Source organism: Dermacentor silvarum, chromosome 5, assembly GCF_013339745.2.
Source record: "Dermacentor silvarum isolate Dsil-2018 chromosome 5, BIME_Dsil_1.4, whole genome shotgun sequence".
Lineage (NCBI taxonomy): Eukaryota > Metazoa > Arthropoda > Arachnida > Ixodida > Ixodidae > Dermacentor > Dermacentor silvarum.
The window spans coordinates 132,285,670-132,300,863 of record NC_051158.1 but is presented as its reverse complement, the minus strand read 5'-3'; the positions used below and the strand labels follow the sequence as shown (position 1 = coordinate 132,300,863).

At 52.1% G+C, this 15,194-nt stretch overlaps 1 protein-coding gene across 7 annotated transcripts in view; it reads left to right on the top strand.

Moving 5' to 3' along the window:
- Window positions 1-15,194, top strand: part of LOC119453763 (uncharacterized) — a 148,353-nt gene that overhangs the window by 117,708 nt on the left and 15,451 nt on the right. For 5 of the 7 annotated variants that reach the window (XM_049668483.1, XM_049668481.1, XM_049668482.1 and 2 more), the window contains one exon: window positions 1,641-1,685. The exons of the other annotated variants lie outside the window; for them this stretch is intronic. In XM_049668483.1, the coding sequence (XP_049524440.1) occupies window positions 1,641-1,685 (45 nt within the window). The remainder of the gene's footprint in view (window positions 1-1,640; window positions 1,686-15,194) is intronic. 7 annotated transcript variants of the gene reach the window in all.

The following is a 15,194-nucleotide window of genomic DNA, read 5'->3' as shown; positions in this document are numbered from 1 at the left end:
ATCTGCATTGCCTCAAGACCTGTGCGGGGCCCAGCTTTTCTGTTTACATAAACACGTAGTGAAACAACCAACGCTACTTAAATATCTAGTCCAACAAATATATGACTTGAAGCACGTAATTGTTTTCAATAAATGAAATAATTGAGTGCCTTCGTTTACTTGTTTTAGCACATCCTCTCTGTCAGCTTGTTGTCGAATAAGGTAGGCAGGCCCAACAGACAGCGTAATTTTAAACTGCCCAGACCTAGAAGAAACAGCAATGATAAGTTGGCAGGTACCATAAATGCCGAAAGCTGCGGTGACTGGATCCCGTGGGTGGTGTGGTGGCTCTTTCAAAACCTTGCTGATGTGCCAGCTAGGCACGCTAAGCGGCAAAACGCGCTAAGTAGTGAACAGGTCGGCGAAAGCCGACCTTCAACTTCCTTGAGCGAAAACCGTGACGCCGACGCGAAATTGTACAATTTCAAAAATTTAATTCTCGGATGGAACACTAATTGAATAGCAGAATGTTTTCGTCTAATATTCGAAATTCGAAGAATTCACGCACCACTAAAAATAAAATCGCTTATCTCAACATCAATAAGGGCTCACACCATTACACTCCATGCACATTTACTATAAGTCTATTTGCATTCCAAATTGTCGTTCGAACGTCTTGTAAAATGTACCAGCTTGTTCATTTATGTCACTAAAACGATTGGACACTTCCAATGCTAATTGTGGATTCGGCAGATTTTTGTACTCGTGTGGAGTTGTAGCGTGCACCGTCTTTTGATTTTTGCAAGTAGCCATTTTTACCGTATTATCACACATATGCATTTATCGCTATGCACATGATGAGCCTACGTTAGAACAAATAAGTAATCATTGTTGCAGATATTCTATCAAAAACGTCCTGTAAAATTACATTTGCGTGAGTGCGACTGAAATAACCTGTACTTTTCATCGTACGCAATCACCAGCCTGTGCTGTGGGATGCACGTACGGCGATACTTGTGAGAGATGTCAAATGCGCGTGCAACGAACACGTCTATAACAAAATTATCTGTATACCGAAGGATGACTTAGGTCCAGGTCGAATTCCTTTCATGCTTATTGTACACGCCCCTAAAACGAAGACCACCACAGCAAATTTGCATGTAAAACCAACTAATTTATTCGTCCCCGATGGCTGAATTGTTGTTTTACAACCAACGCAATGTCGCGTTGTCACTACTGAATTGCACTCGGCCCCATAACACAAACGGCAGCGCCAACGACGGCATTCTAGAGCGTGCCAATAACAGCGACTGTGAAGTCCAGTTGCACTGCCTCAGGATTCGCTCAAATTGTTCTCAGACTGTTGTAGCACAGCAGCGGGTGTTTAATAATGACGAATACGTCACCGTAAATGAATATGTAATCGTTACTAACGACTGATGGTGTCTTCAAAGCCATGCAGGGCAAAAGGCACGGGAATGTGAACGAAGGCTACAGTTATAAAGAGCTACTAAACAGACCACGAATTTTGACGGCAAGGAAGGCTAAACGGCTGTTTATCATGTTATTTATCAATGTTTGCTTTGTCACTGTCCTTACAACGATGCAGTATAAACAAATCTGAGTGAAATTTATTCGCAAATGCTTCCTTTCTTTTTCAGGTAATATGTCGAATGTAATCAGCAACACATTCAGCAGTCCCAATGGTGATTATACAATTCCTGCAACGTGAACATTCGAATGAACGCCTCATAGATAAGTAGTTTCGATGGTGGCAGTACGTTCTGTCGCTATAATGATTCAATATTCAGTCCGCACTACCGTTGACAGTTATCGTGAGATAGCTGTAGCTCAATTTTCCTGTATCCGGGGGCTATGTATTGTCACGTGCCTTTTGAAAGAACGGGCGACGAGACGTTTATTGACGGTAGCGGCTCCTGAAAAGCACGGCGCTGGGGGCTGGCTATCGAGCGGGCGGAGGAGCACGTGCACTTCTTTCTTCTTGTCCGTGTCTGCCTCACAGCACTGTACACACTACTGCTGGCGGCATTTCCCCCCTTCCTCGGAAAGGGTATCGGCTCGATGCTCAAGAAGCATGGTCAAGGCAGGTGCTCGTGCAAAGGACACAATGACAGCTACAGGAAAAACAAAAGCACAGTAGCGGGGAGGCGCGACGGGCACAGTCTCAAGAAACAAAGAGGTTGCAAACAGTAGCGTAAGTAGAAAGATGGATAAAAAATAATAATGACGAACGCGCAACATATGGTTTCATGCGCACAACGTGAACTATGTCAGGGCGAGTTTGTTGTCTACGCCGTGTTTGCGCCGCACTGTCTAGAAGGACTTCGTAGTTCACGTCACTAATGCGGTGCAGCACTTCGTATGGGCCAAAATACCGGATAATCAACTTTTCACAAAGGCCACGGCGGCGAACAGGGGTCCACACCCACACTTGGTCTCCGGAACTGTAGCGCCCTTGCCGGTGACGGATGTTATAGCGCCGTGCATCTAAGTGTTGCTGCTCACCGATGTGCGGCCGCGCGAGCTGGCGGGCTTCCTCAGCGCGCTCAATCGCTTCGGCGTCAGTCGTTAGGTGCTCGGCGACGTGACGCGGAAGCATAGCGTCCAGCATCGTCTGCACTTCGCGGCCGTAAACGCGGCGAAATGGCGTGAACTGCGTCGTCTCTTGTACAGCGGTATTATACGCGAAGGTCACGTAAGGCAAGATGGGATCCCACGTTATGTGCTGGACGTCGATGTACATAGAGATCATGTCTGTGATGGTCTTGTTTAATCGCTCCGTAAGTCCATTGGACTGGGGATGGTAAGCAGTCGTCTTTTGATGCCCGGTGTTGCTGAATTGAAAACTTTCGTCCATGAGCTGTGCCGTGAACACCGTTCCTCTGTCTGTTATAACAGTGGATGCGGCACCATGACGCAATACAATGTGACACATGAAGAACTGCGCTACCTCAAAAGCCGTGACTCGTGGGAGCGCCTCTGTCTCGGCTTAGCGGGTTAAATAGTCAGTGGCGACCATCACCCACTTGTTGCCGTCGCTTTTCAGAGGAAGAGGCCCAAGAATATCCAAGCCGACTTCGTCGAATGGCTTATGAGGTGGTTCGATCGGTTGCAATAACCCGGCAGGCTTTAGGGGTGGGGTTTTTCGTCGCTGACATTCACGGCAGCCTTTAACATACTGTTAGACGCTTTCCGCAGACCTGGGCCAGCTAGTCAGTCATAAAACTTTATTCTCGGTACTGGGAGTGATGGGTTCTGCGACCCCACCAGATGGCCCTCAGTCAGTGCTGAAGGCGACCTCTTGGGCTCGCGCTGTGACCCGGACTTGTACTTCCGGATCAGAGCTGGCCAGCAGGGTCTCCCACTTTTGCGAGCCTACAAGCTTCTGGAGTTCTTCGGATGGGGGGTCTGCGGGGCAGTTCCAAACGATGTGTTCCATTGTGGCTCTCTGCCCACATTTCGAGCAATCGGGTTTGAATTCGTCTGGGTTGATGTGGTGCATTCGGACCGGGTTTGGAAGAGTATTGGTTTGGAGTTGTCTCCATTTATACATCTCGCGCACTCTAGCAAGCGTTCGTGAGGAGCCCAGGTGGCCAGATGTAGGCTCGTCGTGGCAAGCCAAAAGACTATCGACCCGCAAGTCTTTGGGAACTACTAGAAGGTAGGCTCGGTCATTTGGGCGGGCGTTCTTCTTGTACAGCACATTGTCGCGTAGACAGAAGGATGTCAAGACGCGACGCAGATGGCCTGGTATGGATGTTTGACGGCCCTCTAAGTGGTCGATGAGAGGTCGAATTTCAGCGTCGTCACGCTGCCATTTGACCAAGTCCGACGTAGTTAGGACGCCCAGGAAGCCGTCGTCGTCCTCTGACTGTCGACTGACAGATTCGGTGGGAGCACGCGACAACGTGTCGGCGTCTTCGCGCTCGTGTCCAGACTTATAAACTATAGTGACGTCAAATTACCATAGCCGCAAGCTCCACCGTGCCAGTCGGCCTGAAGGATCGCGTATGTTCGCCAACGAACATAGAGCATGGTGGTCTGTCACCACTTTGAAGGGACGGCCGCAGAGATAAGGGCGAAACTTCGTGATCACCCAGACGACCGCGAGACAGTCTTTTTCCGTTGTAGAGTAGTTCGCCTCGGCACGGGACAGCGAGCGGCTAGCATAAGCTGTTACTCTTTCAAGGCCGTCTTGACGTTGGACGAGTACTGTGCCAAGGCCGATGTTACTGGAGTCAGTATGCACCTCGGTGTCAGCCTCTTCGTCAAAATGAGCCAGGACGGGTGCTGACTTCATGCGTTGTCGTAGTTCAGTGAAGGCCGCCTGTTGCTCATGCGTCCAGGCAAATGGCGTGTCATCCCTGGTAAGGCGAGTCAAGGGCTCCGCAATGTTCGAGAAGTTGTCGATGAAGCGGCGATAATACGCACACAAGCCCAGGAAGCGTCGGACGGCCTTCGTGTCGGCAGGAGAAGGAAAAGCTGCTACAGCGGCAAGTTTGTCGGGATCGGGTCGAACTCTTTTGGTGCTGACGACGTGTGCGAGAAACTGGAGCTCTTCATAACCGAAGTGGCACTTTTCTGGTTTAAGCGTGAGATCAGCCGATCGGAGCGCTTCTGGCACATGCCGCAGGCGATGGAGATGTTGTTCAAATGTTTCAGAAAAGACAACTACGTCGTCAAGATACACAAGGCAAGTCTGCCACTTCAATCCAGCGAGGACAGTATCCATCATTCGCTGGAAAGTTGCTGGGGCTGAACACAAACCGAAAGGAAGCACTCGAAATTCGCAAAAGCCGACGGGTGTCACAAAGGCAGTTTTCTCACGGTGTCGTTCATCTACCTCGATCTGCCAGTATCCACTTTTCAAATCGAGTGACGAAAAGTACTGGGCACGCCGCAACCTATCTAACGAGTCGTCGATACGTGGCAGTGGGTACACGTCCTTTTTAGTTACGTTGTTGAGCTTCCGGTAGTCGACGCAAAAGCGTAGCGTTCCGTCCTTCTTTTTGACAAGAGCGACCGCAAACGACCATGAGCTGTTGGAAGGTTCGATCACGCCGTCTTCAAGCATATCTTCTACTTGCGTACGAATCGCTTCACGTTGCTTTGCCGACACGCGGTAGGGCTGCTGGCGTATCGGGCGTGCGTCGTCGCATGTGATGATCCTGTGCCTTGTAACTGAAGTCTGGCGTATCTTAGAGGAGCTTGCGAAGCATGCCCTGAATTGAAGCAAGAGCTCGTGCAGTGCCGCCTGTTTGTCTTGAGATAACTCTGAAGTAATGTCGACGTTGCCCAGTGACTCGTCAGCCATCCTCACTGGTTCAGGCATAAAGCATTCAGCAACTTGTTCTATTTCTTCGGCAAACGCTATTGAAGCACCGCGGAACAGGTGTCGATGCTCGTTACTGAAGTTGGTGACAAGCTACTGAGAACAGCCATCACTAAACTGTAGCACACTTCTAGAAAGCACAAACACCTTGCATCAGTAGATGCGATAAGTTACTTACAGCAACCACTTCACCTTCGCACATTTCACTGCACATCACTTCGACTAGGACACTGGTTCGCGGAGGAAGCGTAACACTTTCGGTGGAGACACAAAGGGCGTCGTATCGTCGCCTGTGGTCGTACCCTTCGAGTTCTCGGTCTGCTGAGAAGGTGACTACACCTCCCCGTAGGTCAATAACAGCGCCGTATTCTTGCAGAAAAACAACCCCGAGAATGACGTCACCGGAGCATGTGCGTAGGGCAAGGCAGCTCGCCACGAATGTCCATCCTCGAATCCGAACTCTTGTCGTGCAGGTTCACAGTGGAGTAACGACGTGACCTTCAGCCGTACGATCCTGCGAGCCATGCCAAGGGGTAATTACTTTCTTCAGAAACGTCGCCAGCTTCCCGCTTAAGATAGAATCGTCCGCATCGGTATCTACCAAAGCGCTAACCGCGTAACCATCGATCGCCACCGGTATATCGAGCGAAAGCCGGTCATTCCGTTCATCTGCAGTTGACGTCGGATCGGTGTCCTCACTCGTTCGCGTCGATCGGAGGCCTTCAGCGTGTCGACTGCCAGTGGCCTAGACCCAAAGGTCGCTGTGGTTAGTTTTCCCGGCGGGGACTTGGCGATCGTGTGCCGGAATATCGCTGGGGCGGTGGTGAAAATCGTCGTGGTGACTGTCGCCCGGTAGACGGTGGCATGCGCTGTTGCATGCGCAAGTCGGGGTGGCGATGAGTAGGTTGAAAAGCCCCGCAACCCGAGACGTCGGTATGGGCACTGGCGGTATAAATGATCTGCCTCACCGCAGTGGAAGCACAGAGGCCGGCGGTCCGGTGTGCGCCAAACATCCGACTTCCGAGGGGTCATGCGTCGATCGTCGGCGTAATATACCGGTTGCTCCTGCGGAAGCACAGCAGGAGGAGCGGCGGAGGGAAACGCTGGAGGCACACGTCGTCCTGCTATGTATTGTACCGGTTGGGCAGATGAAAGTGTAACCGGATGAGCCGTGCGAACTAACAGCGGGGGTGGTGCAGGGAGTCTCAGGGCTTCCGCGTAGGTCGCACGGCGGTGTTCAGTAGGTGCAGGCGTGGTGTAAGCAAGAGGACAGGTGGACCGGAGCGCTTGGTGAACTTCATCTTTTACGACACTCTCAATAGAGCTCACCGCCGCTTGTGACGTGCCGAAAGCCTTCTGTATTTCTTCGCGCACGACAGTGCGGATGAGTTCGCGGAGGTGGTCATCGTTGCTTCTGGTGGCCGTGAAAATATCGGTGGAGGATGTCACGTTCACTGGCCGCTCGTAGAAATTCGATCGTTGCTGAAGCATCTTCTCCATACTTACAGCCGCAGATTAAAATTCGGCGACAGTCTTCGGAGGGCTCCCCACAAGACCAGCGAAGAGCTGCTCCTTCACTCCTCGCATCAGGTGACGCAACTTCTTGTCCTCCGTCATTCCCGAGCCTGCTCGTCTGAAGAGGCGCGTCATATATTCGACGAACGCAGTAATACTTTCGTTTCGGAAGCTGAACGTGGACTTGCATTGCTCATTCGGCTCATTCGCGGCGATCAGCACTGGCGTAGGTGTCTAGTAACTGACGGCGGAACTCACGCCACGACGTCAGTTGCTGCTCACGGTCTTGGAACCATGTGAGCGCGCCGTCTTCCAGGCAAAAGTAGACACTTCTAAGTATAGTTGCGTCGTCCCATTCGTTGTATTCGGCCACGCGCTCAAAGTCGGCCATCCAGTCTTCGACGTCTTCGAAGACCTTGCCACAGAACGACTTTGGAACCCGTGGATTCTGAAGTGTGTAGCGGTTAGTCATTGCGGCGCTTTCCATACCGGTTGCGGTGGTCTGAAGTGCTTCGGGGTCTTCAGGAGGCAGTCCACGGATCCTGCGGCTGGCCCGATGGACCAGTGTATCGATTGGCAGTGGGGTAGTGGTTCCACTGCCAGAAGGGGTCTGCGACATGGGTGGGGAATACCCCGCACCTCCACCACTTTGTCACGTGCCTTTTGAGAGAACGGGTGACACGACATTTATTGAGGGTAGCGGCTCCTGAAAAGCACGGCGCTGGGGGCTGGCTATCGAGCGGGCGGAGGAGCACGCGCACTTCTTTCTTCTTGTCCGTGCCTTCCTCTTAGCACTGTACCCACTGCTGCTGGTGGCAGTATGTATGCATGTATGTATGTTTCTATGTTTGGTTCTCGACGTTTCTCCACCTACCTGGGGTAGTCAGTAGTCGAATGGGTAGCACGTCCATGTGCTGTGCTGCGGCAGCAGAGTTCGAAACCAACCAGTGGACCAAACTTGGGTCACTAATTGCGTAGAGATACATGCACGAACCACTTTCACGCCGACATGGTCGCTGTAAACGCGGGACTAGGTAGATACCGCTCTTAACACGAAAGTGGTTTATCCCGGGTTTCACGACTGATATCGGGCAACGGATGTGATAGTCGCCATCTAGGAGCGGTGAAGCGAAGCACTGCATTGTGACACTAACGAGCGCCGACAGGGAGCACTTCAGTAGTCACACCACAATGGAGGCTCCAACGCGGTGTAGCCATAGAATAAAACCCTAATATAGCCTTGTGAATAGTTTCATACACGGCCGCTGGATCAAAAAAAAAAAGGTGCGGCTTGCTGCGTCGCGTCACCGTCAATGGGCGAGCGCGTCTCGGCTAAGTTGACAGTTGCGGCCGCTGTTTTTGGCGAGGGCGCCGCTGCTACGGTGCGCAAGGCAGACGCCGGTTCGTGCTACATTGTGGTTGCCTGAGGATTTATGCGTGTTGGTGTGCTTTTTCGTGCGCATTCTCGTGTGCTTTTTTGTGTGATCGTGTGCGTGAGCAGCTTGCCTCATGTTTCTTGTGCTTGAGTACGCTTCTCTGGTGTGCGCGTGTGTGGCAGACGCTTTTTTCTAGCGGTGTGATGCCGCGAAGCTGTTGTGTGCCGCTGTGCAACTCGAACGCGAGAAGAGACGCTACTGTGAAGTGCCACGAATTCCCCTGCGTTCTACAGCGTCGGGAAGCGTAGTTTAAGAATATTTCTCGACAAGGGCCGTCAGAGAAAGGAAGCAAGTGAGAGCCAAGCGACAGGTCGCTGGTATCTTTATTACATTTTACTGAGAATGACTATGAAAAGAACACCAAGATTAGGTATTTGCTTCCGACTGCGGTCCCTACTGTGTTTCCCGGTTATCCAACGTACATTCAAAAAAAGAAGAACGCGCAGCCCAGGGAAAACAGCGGCCGCAACTGTCAACTAAGCCGAGATGCGCTCGCCAACTGGCGGCGACGTGACGCAGCTGGCAGCACCTTTTTTTATGTAAAAAGAGCCACGAATGGATTGATCAACTTCGGGCTGTGCTAGGAAGCCTACATGCAAGCGCTTGCATGTAGGCTCCCTAGGCTGTCCAGAAGGCCCACGATACGGCGGCGAGCGGCCAGCAGTCTTCCCTATAAAAACGGGGTGAAGATTCTTCCAACTATAACTAGCTACCTAGTGGCCATGCCACTACCAGTGCAAAGAGAATATTGAAACGTGCGAGCGGAGTTCGATTTAAGAGAAGAACGAAGCTGGGCTGGATCGGGTGCGGTGCCGTGGACTGTTTTCGCTGAGCGATACCTTCGCATTCATCATTTGTAAATAAACGCGATCCATCGTTTTGAAGTCGTCTTGAAGAAACACGTAAATCCACTCCAGATTATTCGTAATAGAGCACTTCTTTTCATTTCACATGAGTCGAGCGGGCAGCCTTCATGGAGAGCATTGAGGCCCACTCTACTAAAGATTGGCACGCCTAGGGCAGACTTTTCATATATGTGGGGTAATCGGCACCTCTAATAAAGACTTTAATATTCAACCTGTAATGTGCAACTATAAAACGCGTTATTTACGGCCTGACTAGAGTCACTGTCGCGCGTACAAACGTGGCTGTGGAAACGCTTCTCCGTGAACGGCTGTACTCGAGCAGTGGCTCCAGAAGAACTAGGCTCGAGACGCTGTTTCGGTTCCACGCAACGGGCCGCACCTTTTTTTATCCAGCGACCGTGGTTTATAATTGTATAATTATAATTATATAACTAATTAATTATTATAATTATTATTATAATTATTATAATTATAATTATAATTATTATAATTATAATTATATAACTGGTAAGACGCGTTCAAGGTTAGATGCGCTTGGCGTTTTTATGAAGGCCAGAAACAGGCAACGGCCAAGCGGAGCGAGAGCGAGCACCAACAACAAGAAACGTCTTCTTCTTCGTCCTCTGCTGGCGCCGGTATTTGTCACTACAATCACTCCCCGGCGAAAAAGGAGCCATCCTGGCGACCTATGGAACAGGCAGCAGTGGTGGGTCGTAGTGCGGCTTCAGTCGGTCGACATGAACAGTTTCACGTCCGCGACGCCGTTGGTCCGTAGATGGCTGAACGGGCTCAATGACGTAGTTGACCGGGGACGTCTGTCGTAGAACCCGGTAAGGGCCGTCATACTTTGAGATGAACTTTGTGGAAAGGCCGGGAGTAGACGAGGGAACGCGGAGCCATACCAGCGATCCAGGTGAATATGATGGAAAGGACAAGCCGGCGTCTCGACTATGTTGCTGGCTGGCCTGGTTCTGCGCGGTAAGAGAACGTGCGATCTGACGACATTCTTCGGCATAGGTGGCAGCTTCGGATAGAGTCCTAGATTCTGAAGCGTCGGGGCGATACAAAAGAATCGTGTCCATAAACGAGGAAGGTTCGCGACCATAAAGAAGAAAGAAAGGAGAGAATCCTGTGGTCGACTGAGTGGCGCTGTTGTAGGCATACGTAACAAAGGGAAGGATGCGGTCCCAGTTAGTGTGGTCAGCGGAAACGTACATAGCGAGCATGTCGCCGAGAGTGCGATTGAAGCGTTCAGTCATTCCATTGGTTTGCGGATGATAGGCGCTCGTAGTTCTGTGGACAATGTTGCATTCGCGGAGCAGGGCCTCTACAGCCTCGGAGAGGAATGAACGACCACGGTCACTCAGTAGCTCGCGAGGCGCACCATGTCGAAGAACAAGGTTGCGAAGGATGAACGAGCCGACTTCACGTGCTGTGGCCGCCGGAAGCGCTGAAGTTTCGGCGTAGCGCGTGAGGTGGTCCACGGCGACGATAACCCAGCGGTTGCCATCAGGGGTGTACGGTAGAGGGCCGTACAACTCAATGCCGATACGGTCGAAAGGCCGGGAGGGACAAGGCAATGGTTGAAGCGGCCCTGTTATCTGGTTAGGTGGGCTCTTGCGGCGTTGACACTTGGAGCACGAGCGGACGTACTGCCGAACGAAGCGGTACATCCCGCGCCAGTAGTATCGAAGCCGTAGGCGTGCATACGTCTTTAGGACACCGGCATGGGCGCATTGAGGATCCGCATGAAAAGAGGCGCAGATGTCAGAACGTAGATGGCGAGGAATCACTAGCAACCATTTACGGCCATCAGAGAGGTAGTTGCGGCGGTACAGGAGCCCTTCGCGGATGGCAAAGTGGCGAGCAGTGCGCCGAAGCGAGCGGTCGGTGGTGCGGGGTGATGGCTGAGATAAATACTCTAGAAGAGATGCTATCCAAGGATCCCGGCGTTGCTCGGATGGCATGTCGGCCAATATAAGAGAGGAAGAATCATAGCTTGAGACAGACGCAGCACCAGACTCATCAGGCAGTGGTGAGCGCGAAAGAGCGTCGGCATCCGAATGCTTACGGCCTGACCGGTAGACAACACGGATGTCATAGTCCTGGAGACGAAGCACCCAACGAGCTAAGCGACTAGATGGGTCCTTTAATGACGACAGCCAGCACAGGGCGTGGTGATCAGTCACGACATCAAATGGACGGCCATATACGTAAGGTCTAAATTTGGTGATTGCCCAAACGATAGCAAGACATTCTTTTTCCGTGACCGAATAGTTCATTTCCGCTTTGGTGAGAGTGCGGCTGGCGTAAGAGACGACGTACTCTTCGAAGCCAGACTTACGCTGGGCTAGAATAGCGCCCAGGCCGACTCCACTAGCGTCTGTGTGGATTTCTGTTGGAGCGTCTGGGTCAAAGTGGCGTAGAATAGGTGGGGATATCAAAAGATGGCGTAAGGTGGCAAACGCGTCTTCGCAAGCTGCAGACCATGCCGAGATGCCTTGGGTGTTGGCAAGCAGCTGCGTTAAGGGGGCGATTATGGACGCAAAATTACGCACGAATCGGCGAAAGTACGAACACAGGCCTATAAAGCTACGGAGCTCCTTCAGCGTAGACGGCCTGGGGAACTCGGCGACGGCGCGAAGCTTTGCAGGGTCGGGAAGGACACCGTCCTTGCTGACAACATGACCTAAGATGGTAAGCTGGCGGGCGGCAAAGTGGCACTTCTTCAGGTTAAGCTGCAGTCCAGCGTCGGAAAGGCAAGTCAGGACGCTTGCGAGACGCTTTAGATGGGAGTCAAAGTCCTTGGAAAAGACTACGACGTCGTCCAGGTAGCACAGACACGTGTGCCATTTGAGGCCTCTAAGAATGTTATCCATGAGGCGTTCGAAGGTGGCAGGCGCATTACAAAGGCCGAATGGCATCACGTTAAACTCGTATAACCCGTCTGGGGTTACAAACGCTGTCTTCGGGCGGTCAGTGTCATTCATAGGGACCTGCCAATACCCAGATCGAAGGTCCAAAGAGGAAAAGAACTCTGCTCCTTGTAAGCAGTCGAGAGCGTCGTCGATTCGGGGCAGTGGATAAACATCTTTTCGTGTGATCTTGTTAAGGCGCCTATAATCAACGCAAGATCGAATGCTACCGTCCTTTTTCTTTACCAGCACAACTGGGGAGGCCCAAGGGCTGTGCGAGGGTTGTATTACGCCACGATGAAGCATGTCGTTGACCTGTTCATCAATGACACGACGTTCAGCGTGAGAAACTCGGTATGGACGCTGGCGTAGGGGTGCATGAGTGCCGGTGTCAATGTGGTGAACGATGGAGGATGTGCGGCCCAAGGAAGATTGCTCATGATCGAACGACAGCCGAAAGCGATCGAGCAGTTCCAAGAGTTGGGTACGCTGGGCAGGTGGAAGTTCGGAATCAATCGACGGGAGGAAGGCTTCTAAGGAGGACGAATCGGCGGTGGTAACAGGAGTAATGCTGTCGACGTGAAGACTCATCGCGTCGTCAGGCAGTTGAGTGGAGTAGGCGGAATCAACATCGTCAAGCCGACCGATACATTCACCACGGAATAAGGTGGCTGGGGAAGAGGACCGATTCGTGACATAAATGGCGCTGCAAGAGTTTTCGACTGTGAGAACTGCAAAAGGAAGGAGGAAGTCTTTGCGAGAGGTGAAGGCTTCGGAGGGCGCAAACAGGGCGGTGGAAGAGGGAGCATAGTCGCAAGAAAGTGGCACAAGAACACAAGACAAAGGAGGTATATCAGTGTCCGCGGCGACGACCACTCGAGAAGGCGACTTGTCAGATGCGGCGTCACATGTCGGCGACAACTCAAGTTCGGCACGCGCACAGTCAACAACGGCATGGTTAGCAGCAAGAAAGTCCCAACCCAAAATAACGTCGTGTGAACACGGTGAAAAAACGACGAATTCGACTACGTACAAAACGTCCTGAATGACAAGGCGAGCTGTGCATGCCACTGAAGGGTGAATGTGGTGCGCGGTTGCGGTACGCAGGGAGACGTCGGAAAGCGGAATCGTAACTTTTTTGAGCTTGCGGCACAGTTCTCCACTAAGAATAGACACAGCGGCTCCAGTATCGACAAGTGCTTGCACAGAAACACCTTCGATATTCACGGTGATTTCGTTCGCAGGTAGAAATCGAGGCCTTGAAGTTGTCGACACGAGCGCAGTTCTTGCCTCCGGAACTGCGAGGGCTAGTTTTCCGCTTGTACTGGTGGGGGGCGACGAACCATTGGGGAAAGTGAACGGCGACGTGGTGAGGGCGACCGACGTGGGCCGTAGTCACGTCGATTCGGTGTGCAGCTGTTCATCGTTGAGTGGGAGGAGATCGGGTGTGGTGGCTCAGAAGGAAAGTAGCCTTGATTTACTTCGCCCGCACTAGTACGGATGTCACGACGACGACAGAAGCGTGCGACATGGCCAGGTAGACAACAGAAGTAGCAAATAGGCCTGTTGTCCTGGGTGCGCCAAGGATTAGTGGACGGCGGTATGGGACGGCGAAAAGGAGGTGGGTTCGGGTGGACAGGCGCAGGCGCAGCGTAGAAGGTATTTGCTGGTCGAACAGGATCCGTGCGGAGTGGCATTGCTGGTGACTGGCGGCGTGCGACCTCAGCATAGGTGAGTGGAGCGGAAACAGGCGGATGCTTGTAGGTGGTTGGGAGAGCCTCAGAAATTTGCTCATCTATGGCCTGTCGTAGCGTCGGAGCAAGCGCCTGCGCAGAGTTCGGGACGCAGGAAACAAGCGACAATTGTCGCGCCACTTCTTCTCGGACAAACTGCTGTATCTGCCGCATGAGCATTGTGGTGTCAGCAGAAACGGAGCCTACAGTTAACGCTGACATGTTGGCTGTGTCAGAGCTCGGGAGGCGTGTAGCAATGCGCTGTTTCCGCAACTCGTCGTAGCTCTGACAGTACTGAACCACGTCCGTGACAGTTTGGGGATTTTTGGCTATGAGCATGTGGAAGGCGTCGTCCTCGATCCCCTTCATGATGTGTCTTATTTTATCGGCTTCGGACATCGCAGGGTTGATGCGACGGCAGAGGTCCACAATATCCTCGATGTAGGACGTGAAGTTCTCGCCGGATTGTTGGGCGCGACCGCGTAAGCGCTGTTCTGCGCGGAGCTTGCGAACAGCGGGTCGGCCGAAGACTTCCGCGAAGCTCGCTTTAAAGGCGGACCAGTTGGCAATATCAGCTTCGTGGTTGTGGAACCACAGCTGTGCTACGCCCGCCAGGTAGAAGTTGACGTAGCTGAGCTTGTCGCCGTCATTCCATTTATTGTAGGCGCTTACCCGCTCATATGAAGTGAGCCAGTCCTCGACGTCGTGCTCGTCGGTGCCGTTGAAAATGACAGGGTCGCGCTGCCGTGGTACGCCGGAGCAGGCGACCACCGGTGGTGCGGGAGCACGCTGCTGTGGCGCGTCGTCAGGCATTGCCCAGGCGGGGGGTAGAGTCCGGGTACGGAGTTCCAGGATGAAGAGGGAACCAGCACGCTCCACCAATTGATAAGACGCGTTCAAGGTTAGATGCGCTTGGCGTTTTTATGAAGGCCAGAAACAGGCAACGGCCAAGCGGAGCGAGAGCGAGCACCAACAACAAGAAACGTCTTCTTCTTCGTCCTCTGCTGGCGCCGGTATTTGTCACTACAATAACAAATAATCATAAAATAAAAAATATGATTATCATTGTTCGACGGCAGGATTCGAACACAAGAAATCTGGAAGAGAAGGCCGATGTTGAAACCATTACGCCATGGACCAACGCCTCGACAAGCGACATAAAACGGCCTTGCGAATTTATCACGGGCCAGCTAGTGCATTGAGACGCTTGGCGCGTTTTGATTTGGCCACCTCGCCAAGCGGAACCGTTGTAATTAGTAGTAATTATGCGTGTTGGGAGCGTCTTCTGCACTTCTAAAAGTGTAGATTGCTCGAAAATTTACAACAATGAAGGCATATGAAGCGCAATAAGCGAAGTCACAAGAACGTCTAAATATACAACCACGAAGATCCGACCA